General features: G+C 35.2%; 1 protein-coding gene across 1 annotated transcript in view; it reads right to left on the bottom strand.

Moving 5' to 3' along the window:
• LOC140746135 (alpha-tocopherol transfer protein) overlaps positions 1-15957 on the bottom strand; it is a 21369-nt gene extending 5412 nt beyond the window's left edge. Inside the window, exons 1-5 of the mRNA XM_073078153.1 lie at positions 15787-15957; positions 6662-6819; positions 4473-4635; positions 1733-1791; positions 103-299 (exon numbers count right to left, since the gene is read on the bottom strand). Coding sequence (XP_072934254.1) covers positions 103-299; positions 1733-1791; positions 4473-4635; positions 6662-6815 — 573 coding nt within the window. The 5' untranslated portion in view covers positions 6816-6819; positions 15787-15957. The remainder of the gene's footprint in view (positions 1-102; positions 300-1732; positions 1792-4472; positions 4636-6661; positions 6820-15786) is intronic.

Genomic DNA, 15957 nt, shown 5'->3' with positions numbered 1-15957 from the left:
TATATATATATATACATACTAGTAACAATAATAAATATATAAAAAACATATAAACAATAATCCTGATATATAAAATATATACAATATATTTTAAAATGTTACCTGGATACAAATCATGAACTTCTTGACAACAGAAGGCGAGAGCTTGGCGAGCAGACTGGGGCCAAGGACCATCGCGTCCAGGACGTAGATGTCTCCAGCCACTCCCTCTCTCTCCTCAATCAAACGCACATCCCCAATCATGAGCGCTAGTTTCAGGATTTCTGTTATTTGCTGCGAGTCCAAGTTTGGGTGAAGACCTGGGAACATTGGTCGAAGTAAATAAAGTTTCGTCATGATAGCGCAGAGTAGTAAAAATCTGTGTTAGAATAATAAGATCACTTTTTAGGTTTGCATACCCAAAGGATAAAACGGAACCTTATTACCAAGCTTTCGCTGTCTGTCTGTCTGTCATAGAGTCTGCTTCCATCTTTTGAATCGTAATGGATAGACACTTGAAATTTTTGTAGGGTATGTATAACGGTGGCTGCTATAACAACAAATACTAAAAATAAAAATTAATTGAAACTAAAGGGTTGCAACACAATAAACCACTATTTTTCGGCATTTTTCGCCTTTTCTATTGAACCGTAACAAGTAGACAGTTAAAATTTTCAATCCGTTTACTTGTATACCTGTTATGGTTACTAGTTACTTTGATCTCAGTTATTTTTAACCGACTTCCCAAAGAAAGAGAGGGTATCTATTCGACACGTATATATTTTTTATTTTTATTTTATTTATTTTTAATGAAATTGTGTTATCTCTTTTATAAGGGCTTTACTCATACAGATCTAAAATTAAGACCACACAAAAATTTGAACAAGATCACTTGAAGCCGGAAATACATACAACATTCATACATACATAATGTGAAAACATAAAACATTATGTTATGTACATTTTATGGTTATTGTATGTAGTGCCTACGTGATATGCTTTGAAATATAATTATTCGAATTTAAACGGACGGGCCTATAAATTTAAACAAAGGAGCCATAATTTAAACTAGATGTAATGGGAAATCATGTCTTACAAGAATATTAAAAATAAATGAAGGTGGTAGAACCCCTTGTGGTTCGACTCCGGCGGCACCACCGCCACACCTATTTCTACCTAATAACAGCAGTGTTAGGCGCTGCTGTGTTCCGGTTTGAAGGGTGTGGTAAGGGAGACAGACTTTTCCGAGGCGTTCCAGCTTAGTCCTCAGGGGTAGCGGCGCATCTGTGGCCGACCTCAGGTAGGAATATCTAATCCTATCTGGGGTTGATTACAGATGTCCATGGGCGGCAGTAGCCACTTACCATCAGGTGGACTGCATGCTCGTCTGCTACTCCTATATTATAAAAAAAAAAAAAAAAAAAAAAAAAAAAAAATGATTTTTGTACATTTCTGTTATGCTTAGGTAAAAATAAATAAACTGTGGGTAAACTCGATATTGGTTCCAATGACTAAGTTATAAGATTTGTAATATACATACGAGCGGTATGAGTGATGTAAAAGCAAAAAGTTATTTTCGATATTTTCTTATAAAACAAGTTAATAAGTAAAAAGTGTTAATAAATAAATAAATAATTATGAACATAGAACATTAACGAAATCTTCTAAAGTATATCTTAATCCCGCAGGTATTTTTTTTGCTTACATTATTATTACTTTTTTCATAAAGATAAATTGGTAAAAAAAGTGTTACCTCTACAAATTGTAACTCTTCGTCCATTTGGTGTGATTTCAGGAAGAGGCGGGCCTTGTCTGAAAAATATATTTTAAATTATACCATACGTCCGCGCTACTAATTAATCTTTAGATTCGTTGAATGCGTTTTTATGATAAGTTTCAATGCTATGTACTTATTCAATTCCATTTATTTCCATTATTTATCTTCCTATTTAACATCAAGACAAATTCGAACCGTCAAGAGTGGTTATTAGTTGCAGATTTAAGATTTATCGTTTGATTAGGCGGGTAGAAGGTCGCTCATACGCGGACAAAGTTTTATACATATTGAGGAGACATGACTTGCACTTGACTATTCAGGAACGTAATTCCTCTCATAAAGTACATAATACGTCTCTTACGTCTACTTTAAAACAAAACGTACTGCAATAATTAGATATTTAGTAAGATGAAATTTAATTAATCAAACACATTGTTTAACCAAATTTAGAAATAAAGTTGGATTTTATGTAAAAAATAATATAGGTTAGTAAATAACTCCTGTTATACAAATCACGATATAGAAGTGACTCAGTGTAAAAATACATCAATTAAAATGAAGTAAATGACGCTTCTACTACCACCACTAGGCTATCCCTGCAAAGCAGCGATAGCCTACAAACTCGGCTTCTCGATCGAGGGGTCTGAAGTTCAAATCTCAGGCACGCACCTCTGATTTTTCAAAGTTATGTGCGTATTAGAAATTAATTATCACTTGCTAAACGGTGAAGGAAAACATCGTGAGGAAACCTGTATACCTGAGAGATTTATAAAAAAAAACTCAAAGGTATGTGAAGTCTACTAATACGCACTTGGCCAGCGCGGTGGACTATGGCCTAATCCTTCTCGTTCTGAGCGAAGACCCGTGGCCAGCAGTGGGACAGTAATGGGTTGTTGATGTGATGATGAAATGACGCTACTAATATGTATCAGTTCGCCAAATAAAGTTACAAACGGGCACCGAGTTCGCGCCTCGCGTCTCTTCTGTTGGTTGTCCTTAATCATCATTGCGTCATTACATCATTTGCGGATGCGGCATTAGATATCGGATAGCGGATTAATTATGGGTATACGAGTTGCGAACTAACCACAAGAACTAATCCGAGATCTAATGATGCTAAACATCGTACAAATATTTGCGCAACAAGATTAATCTAGACGCACGGTAACGCGTCCACCAAAGACATGCAATATATGTAGGTGAACTGCATGTAGAAACACTGATGATAAGTAGCTGCCGCTTAAGGACACCTGTAATCACCCCAAGATAGGATCACACATTCCTACCTGAGGTCACATATGCGAAGCTACTCCTGAGGACTAAGCTGGAATGCCTCGGATGAGAATGTCTCCCTAACCACACCCTTCAAACCAGAACACAGCAGCGTTTAACACTGCTGTTATGAGGCAGAAATAGGTGTGGCGGTGGTGCCACCGGAGTCGAACCACAAATCTACCCACTTCGAATTATTTTATTTTAGGAATCATATTGTATAAACTAGAACATAATTTATATAATTTAAAAAATATATATTCCCGATAAAAGTAATGTTTAGATCTTCGATCACTAATAAGAACGTTTAGATATACATTATTCAAACAGATAAAAAATAGAATTTTCGCGTGTTGCTTAGACGTTTTTATGTGTAAACAAAAAAATTGGCACTGAAACAAAATTTATTGCCAGTATTTCTAAAATATTATATTACATTTAATATATTTAACACTGCTCTCATTAGGTAAAAGAGGTGTGGCGGTGGTGCCGCCGGATTCGAACCACACAGAGTTCTACCTTTAAAACCAGTCTATAGGTATATAGAGTTGCGAACTAATCCAAGGTCCAAGTTATGCGAAACATCGCGCAAATCCTTACGCAACTATGATTACGCAGTCATCAGGTGTGTTTGCATGCCCTTGAGGCACCAAGGTTGAGCTATCGACATTGGAATATGAACTCAAACAGAGTCACATAAGTATCAGATCCAAGGGTATACGTATGTGAAATCGCTGATATGAAAATGGGACTTTAATTTCAATGTGTGTAGGTTTGTTTTGGATCGGCCACGTGGTGGCGAAGGTTTAAGAATGCAATACGGTAAAATCTGTTTTGTGTGTGTGGGCCCATTTTTACTTTAAATAACAAGGTATTTATGATTTACAACCGTAAAATGAAATTCTCAGTGATTACAAAGCATATAAGAGCATACTATATTAATTAATTTCAGGTTAATTTATAAATTAGGATAATGGTTTATTTTATTTGTAGTAATTATTTTTTTATTTTTTTTTTTTATTTTTTTTTTATTTAGGAAACATACAATACAACATGATACTTAAAGATAGGTTATATAGCTAGTTCACATATCAGTAAAGTTTCCACTAATATCTTATTCATAAAATTACTGGTAAGTGATGACTCTATTGGAGCAAAACGGAGATATTTAATGATAAAGTTACTTTTAAAGAATTAAGTAATTATCTTAAAGTAAAGTAGAATTTCTCGTTGCAATGACCTGTCTTATGTTGCTTTTGTATTTACCAATGGGGCAATTCATGATATCTATAGGTTGAAACTATATTGTGTTTTTTGTATATTAAAAAAAATATCACGTATTTTTGATTGATGAATACGACAATTCCGATTTGATGGGATAATAATATGCAGATAGAAAAAACTTACGATGAACTTAACAAAATACTTCTAGTTTGGTACTCACATTCTATTCTTGAGGATTTCCATGAGGTGCGGGCTGGAGGCGTCCCGGTCAGTGAAGAGTTCAGGGCAAGCGGCTCTCATGGTGAAGTACATGTCCAGTTTCCGCTTGCATTTCTCCAGGGAGAAGCTGCAGCCTCGGAGGAAGGTCATCAGCGGTTGGTCCTCTGCGAGTTATTGACGTAAGTAGTTTAATATGCTTTCAAACCTTTGGAATTTATTTAAGTATAGGAAAGTAAATGTTAATGTAACAGTAACGTAAAATATTTTTAGGTAACTTATAAGTTTAAGGTTGCTGATACAGACCAATCGATATCATTTATCGAATCAAATAGTATGGATTAGTCGAAGCAATCTTTTCTGCCCACGATCTCCTCTACTTAAATACATTTTAAAATACTTTTATGATAGTACAATTATCGAAGTCTTAGAGCGTTTGTCCACCGCCACCGTCAGCGGACCGTCACCGAGAACGAGATGACGGCGCCGAAGTAGCGGTACATACATTTACTGTATCCGCATGTCCACCGCACGTCCGTCATGTCATATTAAAGTCGGCCCGAAATAATCTCGTTCTCGGCGACGGTCCGGTGACGGCGGCGGTGGACAAACGCCTTTAGGGTTGGCCAAACACTAATTCATGGATGGCCTGTCGATATTTCATCGATCGTTGGCAGTTGCCACATCTGCCACATAAATCGATCGACTTTGATTACGGTAACGATCGACTATAAATTGGTGTATAGACCCTCTTAGACTTCTCCATACACTTTATCATTGACGAATGAAGTCCATAAAACCATTTAATCACTGTCGACAGTTACAGCACAACAGCATTAATTTTTTCAGTACACAAACACACAAACACCCAGACCCAGCAACAGAAATCTAAATTCATCATTTACATATCTGTCTGGCCGGGGATCGAACCCGGGACCCTTTGCGCGTCAGACCCGTATGGTGACCGCTCCGCCTTGCGGGTTGTCGTATTTAATACGGAAGATGGGAAAAACCTAATAAACTTATTGTTATTGTTTCTTGTTCTTGTGGATGAAGATGTAGACAATCGTTTAAACGCAATTATAACCAGTTACAATAATTTGTACTCGTAGATTGAATGCCGAGATAGGTTACAATCGTCGTTTAATAGCACACAACATGCAATATGCAATTCATTATCTATTTAATTATCTTTAATTATCTCAGGGACGTCCGTGGCTTGTGTAAATCGTAACGGATTTACTGAGTTTGAGGTTCATTTACATTACAGACATAGAGCGTATCACACGTAACGACAACAAGTCCTATAACGTTTATTAAGGTGTTTATATTTTGTGCAGGCACGGACCGTGTCTGTCAAAATATTGTAAAAAAAATATTACTTTGTGTTTTTTATAATATTGGACTAGCAGACGAGCATGCAGTCCACCTGAAGGTAAGCGGCTTCTGCCGCCCAGATAAGACTAGTTTCCAACGTGAGGTCGTTCACAGATGCGCCGCTACCCCTGAAGAGTAAGCTGGAATGCCCCGGAAAAATATGTCTTCCTTACCACACTCTTCAAACCAGAACAGCAGCGCTCTGCTGTTATAAGGCGAAAATAGGTGTGTCGGTGGTGCCGTCGGAGTCAAACCTTTAAATGTCGTAATCTATGTGTCGTATGTTTAATGTCTAGATCTTACGCAATGTCTGACGTGGTCGGAAGTTGCTCAGGTATCCTTTAATGGGTGTTCTCCCACTTACCGGTCGTTAATCTTATCAGATAACTTGAGTAATTTGTAAAACATACGTTGTGAGTGTTGCACTATTTCGTATTTGCTCCCACGAAACTGCACCAGAAGCGTTGTGGAGCTTGCATCAGGTCTCCCCTGTCCGTTATGAAGTATTTTCCTATGGACTAGTAGGCCAACGTCTTTACTCGTTACACTACGAAAAACTCGCCTAATAATAGTAGCTGAATAAAGGTATACCCCTTCTTGGTTTATGTCGGGACGCACCAATTCTATTCTTATTTCTACCTCATAACAAACATGTTAAGCGCTACTATGTTCTGGTTTGAAATCCTCAGGGGTAATGCCTCTGTTATCGACTTCAGATAGAACTGCAGCCTGGGATGTCAACCCCTATAATCATATAGATAGATGTCTGTGGGTGAAAATCAATACTATTCAGCAGGGAAAATGTGTATCACTTACCCCACTCATCAGGCAGATGCGGTTGCTTCCGAAGCCACTCCTTGATGGCAGCGAGATCTCGGTCCCGAGTGGAGACGTCCTCGTTTAGCTCCACTCGTATCTGTTTCCACATCTCTCCTGATGGCTGGATCAGGAGGTCTGACTTGAGCTTCATGATTCTGGAAGATGATGATGAAGATTAACAAGAATTAGTATTAGAATTAGACGACCCGTGTGGTGGAGCAGTCACCATGCTGGTCTGACGAGCAAAGAATTGAGGGTTCGACGGCCAGACCGATATACAAATGACGAATTTTGATATCTTTCCTTCGGGTGTTTTTGTATTCGTCTATGTTTGTGTTCATGATACCCATCCACAACACAGGGATGCTAGTGTGGGGTTGCGACTGTAGAAAGTAGGTACATCATTTAGGACTTGTTGAATTATTTTTTTACCCTTACTGGATAAAATTAATCATCAATACATTACTGTCCTTTTCGCTGGGTACGTGTCTCTTCCCTGAGTGATTTTGATAAAGTTCACATAGATTTAAATACTTTTTTTAATTTTCAAGTATATAGGAACCTCGCAACTGTTGATTGTACACAGATTTACTACTAAACTAACGCTACTTATTTGCTACTTAAGTTAAATAAAAAACAGGCAATTGTTCACTTTACACTACAATAATTATTGAATATAACAAAAACATACAATGCATATAATAATATAATATTCAGTTATTTCCATAAACTTAACATCAATAGATAAATATGCGCATGTTAATAATATTATTTTGTGTCGCATTTACGTTGACATTTGCAAATACAAATGCATTGGGATATAGGAAATTTAAAAATAACTAACGTTGAATTAAGGACATATCCTTATTCGTCATTTCATAAATTTAAGAAATATTTTAATTTATTTAATAGTGAACATCCGTGATTTCGTCTGCTTCATTTGGTTTGAGAATACGATACTGTCATATCATCAAAATAATTAATTGCATTTTTTATTTTATATGCAAACTTGGCTCATATCAAAATAATATACCACAATATTTATTTTTTCATGCTAAACCTAAACTTTTAAAAGCCAATGGCGTTTATGAATTAAATTTACTGTCATTTTTTCTTTTTATACTAAAAAAAACTGAATACGCCCTCAGCCATATTTTATGACGTAGTGCCTACTATACGTCATTGTCATACCCTTAGTATGAGTTTTTACAAAAATGACTGTTTTTGTTTTTGTTTACGTATTTCTCGTATATTTCCAATTATTTCTAATACAGTCCGCTAGGCACTGATTGGAAATGTATGGGCAATTACGTAAACAAATACCAAAATAGTCATTTTTCTAAAAACGTAAAAACTCATACTAAGGATACTGGTTACGGAATTACGAAACTTCGATTCAAAAGGACATACGTTAATCCTGACAATTCCGATGAGGAGTCGGGGCAAAATTATTAAAATCGTGTATTGTCATCGGTTCTTGATAATTCTTCGAATTTTTAAATTAATCGGACCGTTCAAAGTGGATAAAAATCGAGTTCTAAGACTTCGTTACATACATACAGACAGGTCAAATTAATAAAAGCGTTAATCATAAACAGAAAGCGCAATTTTACCGTTAATTATTAATTAGTCACACGGTAAAGTTTGATAAATTCTTTGCAACGAATCCAGATTTCAGTTATGCTGGGTTCTGGCAAAGTACAAATATGGAATTCCATATTTCTACTGTGAGGATGAGAAAATGGTGTGACGTGGTGCTTTGAAGGCAAACCACGAAGCGTTCAACCTCCTTTAAATCCATTACGGAAGTCACAGGTGAGTTAATCCTATTGTTATGTTTTTTATATCGCATTTTTCATAAAAAAAAAATTCTTTAATTGTAGTTACTGTTATTTAAAAAGAAACATGACGTTGAACATGAAAATTAACATATGTAATTACTTCACAAAATCTTTGACAATATGAAGCAGGGAGTGCGTCACCAAATTCCAGAGAAATAAATAATACACGAAGAATTTCAGCATGCTTTTGCCTTTTACCATAACTTTGTTATCGTTGCACATAAAGGTACGAGATTTGGTATGTGTAACTCCCGATTTAGTCATCACGTTACTGTCCCCACACGGGCTTCCTCTTAGGAAGTAGAGATTAAAGTCCACCACGTTAGAGAATTGCGAATTGGTAGACTGCATCATTCGTAGCTTCTTCACGTTTATTGCGTCACCGTTTTAAATAAATATAATAAATTTCTAATGCGAGAATAAATTGAAAATCAGAGGTGCGTGCATGCGATTCGAACTTCGTACCCCCGATAGAGGCCAAGTTTCTAACTAGGCTATCTGGCAAATCTAGAAATCTAGATATAAATGATGAAAAATGTTTTCATCTGAATTCGTAAGCGTATCTTTATGTGTTATGTAGTTATATCACGTGTCTATCATTAAGTGACGTGAAGTAGTTAAGCTAGTTCTTAGAAATAATTTGGCTAAGATGGGTAGGTACTATGGCAGGTACCTATCAATGATATCCGCCTCGTCTGGGTTTGGACCTGAATTTTGTTTCACTATAAAAACTAAATTGTTGATATTTAAGAAGTTACAAGATTATACGGTTGTCTAACTATTTAATCTGGATATTGTATTGAAATCAGTAAATGGTTATTTATCAAAGATCAGAAGCAAAATATATGAATGGAATCGTTTAATTAATGTACCTACAGATTGACAACAAAATTAAATAGCTAAATTATAATTATTTTATTTTTCCAATATTGTTAATACTTTTATTACTTATATTTATCACTCTATAAATGACAAAGAGCCAAAATTCCTTACTTGTCTTCATCATCATTATCATCAACCCATTACTGTCCCACTACTGGGTAAGGGTCTCCTCTCAGAATGAGAAGGATTAGGCCATAGTCCACCGCGCTGGCCAAGTGCGTATTGGTAGACTTCACATACGTTTGAGATATTTTTTTTATAAATCTCTCAGGTATGCAGGTTTCCTCACGATGTTTTCCCTTCACCGTTTTAGCAAGTGATAATTAATTTCTAATACGCACGTAATTTCGAAAACATCAGAGGTGTCTTGGATTTGAGCCTCGGACCCCTCGATCGAGAGGCCGAGTTTCTTAACCACTGCTTTTTTACTTGTCTTCAAGTTCTATCATCTGGTAACCCAACGTAAGCGGTCATAGATGACACTTATAACGAAACTACTTAGTATTCGAGCTATATCTATGAGACATTCAACCGTCATTCAATTCATCAATGTAACACAATGACATTGTTACTAATTCGGCGTGTACCATTTTAGGGTTAAGTCTACACACGCGAGGATAATGGGTTAACTTGTCTACAGCCCTTTTATGTCCTATTGCTAGGCAAGCGTTTCTCGCATTTTTTTTATTTCAAAAATGTAGTATTTCTTACAAAATATTGCAAAAAATATGTGGCTTCTTTAGAGAAGTCCAGAAAAAAAGACAATCACAAGAAAAGCATTAAATATTGACACTACTGACTGACAATGGTCACCAGAATGATCATAAACTTCATCTTTCATCTCAACTCACGCTAAATGAATTAGCTATTAAAATATATCTCTTGTAGTATATTTTTTATTTATAATATAGTTGACAAAAATATGCACTATTGTTTAGTCATTTATATTTTATGTTATGTATAATATATAACTGCACTATATGTACATTGTATATTCCGTAGTACGTAAAAACTCATGGTAAGGGTACCATGAGTTTTTACGTTTTGACAAATATGACTGTTTTGGTATTTGTTTACGTATTGCCCATACAAATTCCAATAAGCGCCCCTAGCGGATTGTGTCAGAACTATTGTGTCCGTAACGTAATTAAATGTCTACATTGACAAAATGGCGCTTTATGTTTTGTCTCTCTTTTTTGCGAACATGTGAAGCAGACAAAAAGACTTGAGCACTTAATTATTGTTACGTTTACTTAGTCTATTGAAGCAAACGGAACAGAATAATGAATTGAGTAAAAGTAACGTAAAATTGTGGGATGTTTTGAAAAGTCATGGTAAGGATACAGTACGGATTAGTGGTACGTTTACATGATTATTAGTGATTAATGTTTACATGAGGCCTCCGACAAGGTTTAAAGATAACAGAGACCGAGCTTAACGTATTCCTCTAAAGTATGAAAACCACGGTCACCCGGCATTGCCTAACTTTGCAAATCAGAACGTATTATCTACATAAATTGCGAAGATACACGCTTCACGTCATCGATATACTTCACCCTACATTCTAAGTGTTGCCAAATTGACCCTATTGCAATTTTATATTTGCCACTAATGTGTCATTAACCTTGACACTAAACTTGTTATTCATCTCCATATCATCTAGTACAAGATTTAAATAATTTCGTGTCAATATGGTATTGACTACGGCATTACATAGTATAAGTCTTCCGGAAAAAGATCCAAAAGAATTCGCGGGAAATCTTTATAGCTATAATATTTTATCTGGACTCTATTTAAAAGATAACTCATTTTTTACTAAAAATACAACAAGGGTAATTATCAATATGACAATTTTTTTTAATTTTTTGCCCGTGAGGCATTGTCCCTAAAGCGCTGGCGACGTTTAGTTGTTGCAAAGCAAGATCTTAATCTTTGTACAAAATGGCCACTTTTGATGTGAAACATCTATAGCCGCACGTAAAACCGATTTCTGGCGTGGCGACGCATGCCGTGGCGACGCTATACGATGGTATATATATACAGTCTATATGCAGTAGTGTGTACGGTGTGGTGTACGACGCGTCGCCATGCGCAAAAATAGTAATATTTTATTTTATCATTATGACATATTTAGTTCCTATCACAATATGTTCTTTTGTGCATATTACTTTTACAAAATAATGTCGATGTTTCACATCTGCCAGGCGTCCCGTGACGGCTCACATTGTTTTTTAATATAATATACATAATTATGTATGTACGAGTACGTGGTTGTCATCAGAATCGCGAATTTTTAGGAGGAGGTCATTCTTATGCAATCACAACAAACTGAATATTTGTAAACATTTAAAATTGTTATTTGAATATTTTAGTTCAGAGTTTAACGAAATGAAATAGTATAAAAATAGCCAGTACAGGATTGTCTAAGAGGATTACATAAATAAAATATTTGATAAATCGATTTATTCAATAGATTTTTAAATGTTGCAATAATTATTTTATGACCAGATATTTGAGAACATGTAAATTAGACTTTCGTTTTCATAACATTTAAATGTTATTCAACCAATTGCTGTAATATTGTAATTATTTAAATATAATGTCATAAGATTTTAAGTAAACAGCAAACCGTTATTAATAATCAATCTATCCAATGTTTTGTCTATCAACTCAATACTGTACTACTGCTGGGCACGGGTTTCCTCTCAGAATGAGAAGTATTAGGCCATAGTTCACCGCGCTGGCCAAGTGCAGATAGTCAGACTTCACAGACTATTCAGAACAGTATTTTTAGATATTTCAGACATGCAGGTTTCCTAACGAAGATTTCCTTCACCTTTAAACCAAGTGATAGGTTATTAATTTCTAATTCGCACATAATTTAAAAATGAGAACTACCAGAATTACCAAAACAACATTTGACAATTACTTTACACTAGGAATTGTTACATTTCGAATTTTGGTGGACAAATTATATAAGTATTAATAAAAGGTAACCATAACTTCAGGGGAACTTAAAAGCAAGAGACGCTTTAAGGTCATTGCACCCAACTGTAGGTGCAAGTGCAACGGTATTGCAAAACGGCGAATAGTTGCAAGTAACCAGACGATATAAGTTAACTGAATCTAGAATTCTGAGTCCTGTGTGAAATATAGACTAAGTATAAAATAAGTGCTATTTTTTGGAACGACAATGGAAATTTAGATATGGGCCTTTAACAAAATATCTCGAATAGACTAAGTTTAAAATAAGTGATCTTCTGTGAAATACCCTAAATTCAAATTTGACATTTTTAGCAAAATTACTAGAAAAATATGAGGATTAGACAAAAATTAAGGAAAGTTAATATCCCGGCTTTACTATACCCCCTTTTGCATTTAATATACGAAAAAATCCTTTATCATTGAGTTAAAGTATCATTAAAAGAGAATCAGCGCCAACAGACTCGAATAGAAATAAAAAAATATCACTTATTTATCAGCATGCCCGAGGAATGAACCCGGGACACTAATGTGTCTGAACAGTAATCATTGGTAATCATTGCGCCACGCTAAAACTAATGAGTCTGCCAGTCCGCAGGATATAATTATTCTGATATGATTTCCACAAAATAAAAGTAGGTGTGTAATAAAAGTATTTTGCAACGAAAAATTACTGAGGAAATGTATATTTGCGTAAATTTCGAGATGTAACACATTTTAAAACGGAAATGTGTTAAACGGATGACCTTGACAAAAGGTGTTTTAAATTATGTATATAGGTTAATACAATATCAATAGTTTTAGGTATCGACAACGGTGTCATCCTTGGGGCCCAAATTCGAGCTGAAAGCAATCAACCAACAATTGAAATTCACAAAATTTCTCTAATATCTTTTTCTTAACTAACAAGTGACTATTTTAGGTGGAGAATTTAGCCATAGTCAACTTTTTAGAGAATTCTCAGCCAGGCTTTCATGCGGACTTCCTTCACCGTAAGAAAGTAGGGTGGGTTTCCAACAAGATTTGAATATTGCGCCCTCCGGGACTATGTATTAAGAGATAATTTTTTTCGCAGTCATCTTATTCTATGTTCTACGATCACCTTTAGCGAATTCTTCGTTATATAGATTACATTTGTGTGTGTGCTTATGTGGGTTGGTAAAATGCGCTCTCAAAAGGTTGAGTTTCGAAGAAGTCGTTTGTTGAAGGTTGAGTTTCGAAGAAGTCGTTTGTTGAAAATGAGAGTTGAGTTTTGTAGAATTCAAACCTAGGACTTCCAATTCAAGCCACTACTAGGTAATTCATACAAACTGTCTTAAATTACTACCATTCTAAGGTAACAATTAAAATGTGTAGGCAGTGAGAAGTTTACTTAATTTTCCTCTTGTTAACAATGGAGATAATGTCATAATCGAATTGTAGTACAAGATCACTGGGAAACTATTGAAACAGCTGACTGTTATGTAATCTTTGCACAGAAATTAACGATTCTTTATACTATTTCCATTTCTTTAATTTCTGTATGTATGTAAACATTCAGTTTTCATATGTTTTATCCGCATAAGGGTTCGTACACAAAACTGCGATGCGACGTCGCATCGCAAAAATCTGCGAGCTCCCTCGACGCATCGCAAGAACTTGCGAATTGATTCGCATCGCACAGTGGTTGTTGTTGTTGGTCGCCCTGAGAGACGCTACGCCGCACGATATCGCATCGCAGCAATTCGCATCGCAATTTTCTGCGTTGCGAATTCGCATCGCGTCGCATCGCAGTTTTGTGTTCGAGCCCTAAGTGCTAAAGTAGGTTTTTTTATAATATTGAAGTAGGAAACGGGCAGTACACCTGATGGTAAGTGGCTACTGTCGCCCGTAGGCAACAGAAATTAACCGTAGATTAGTCCTCTCTGAGGATGGTCATAGATGCGTTGCTACCACTGAGGGCTGGAACGTCTCGGATAAGTATATCTCACTCATAATCTTCAAATCAGAACTCATCAGAGCTTAAAATTGCTGCTGCTGTTTACCACTGCTGTTATTAGGCAGAAATTTTGAAGGTGGTAGAACCCTTTGTGGTTCAACTTCGGCGGCACCACCGCCACACCTATTTCTACCTAATAACAGCTGTGTTAGGCGCTGCTGTGTTCCGGTTTGAAGGGTGTGGTAAGGGAGAAAGACTTTTCCGAGGCGTTCCACCTTAGTCCTCAGGGGTAGCGGCGCATCTGTGGCCGACCTCAGGTAGGAATATCTAATCCTATCTGGGGTTTATTACAGATGTCCATGGGCGGCAGTAGCCACTTACCATCAGGTGGACTGCATGCTCGTCTGCTACTCTTATATTATAAAAAAAAAATAAGAAATAGGTGTGTTTTTTACAAAGCCTTAATAAGTGTTACGAGATATTTTTATAAAGATACAGATTATGGATTACTTTATCCAAGGATTGCCAGAGGACGGTAAAGCGTAATTAGAGTTCGGTCATCAGTTATTTCAATTTCTTTCAAGTTATAGGTTTTCCCCATTTTTTTACCCCGACTGTGGAAGGTAATGAAGGTAATTTTATAAAAGAGACGTATTTCTAAGCAGTAGGGTTTTTTTGATTTATAATAACTCTCTTGTTGATTGCTTCAATTTATTTAATAAAAATACGTAGATCTCTTTGTTATGTTTGTATGTTATGATCTTTTAGTCCATTATTTATATTTAATCTCCGTGGCACGATAGACACGTGGCACATAGATGTTAGTGTGACATGACATGGGTTCCGGATTCGAATCCAAGTGATAAAAATGTAAAAGATTGTGGTGATTGCGTTTATTTATTTATTACATAATATATGTATTTATATAATAAATGTTATATATTTTTAAATAGACACATTTAATATTTTTAATATTTTACATTAGTTTCGTTGATAAATTAGTTACGATCACATTGTTAATTGTATTTGGTAATTAAATTTAAGTGCCTTAATTTACAAAATTTTGCTGTAATACCAAATAATTAAATAAAGTAAATAATTGCTTTAGCTTCAAAATATGATATTAAACCTTTAGTAGTACATATCTACCATTGATTCTTAATTAAAGTCATTTGTGCAAGTAATTTTATCTTGTAAATTACCATATTTAAATCGAGGTCACAATTTTCCATTTTTTAGAAAACATATGCCAAGGAAACTTATAGTTTTACCTTACTTAAGTTCTAGAATTAATATTGCAATAATATTTTTAAATTACCCTCACGTTGCATCAAACATTACTTTTTTGTTTTAGAATGTTAAAAGTAATTAATTATTGATTTTGATTATTACAAGTAATACTTCTATAATGTCGATCGTATTTTATAACTTTATCATTATATTAATAAAAAAAAAGTACAAGAAATATAAAAATTAGGCCAACAATAAAATATACTTACAATTTTTCCGCTCCCACGTTCTATACAACACAAAAGTACTAACGAAATTTATAAAACTTTTACAAGTATACGTGAATATTATAAAACTTTTTCAAGTGTACGTAAGTATTGTTATGATTATTTATTATTTATACTCTGTGAACGTCCGTCCCGCGTTCGTTCACAGCTATA

Source organism: Epargyreus clarus, unplaced genomic scaffold, assembly GCF_041222505.1.
Source record: "Epargyreus clarus isolate Ecla_fem2 unplaced genomic scaffold, WU_Ecla_fem_2.2 ptg000012l, whole genome shotgun sequence".
Classification (NCBI taxonomy): Eukaryota; Metazoa; Arthropoda; class Insecta; order Lepidoptera; family Hesperiidae; genus Epargyreus; species Epargyreus clarus.
This window is presented reverse-complemented; position numbering and strand designations above follow the sequence as displayed.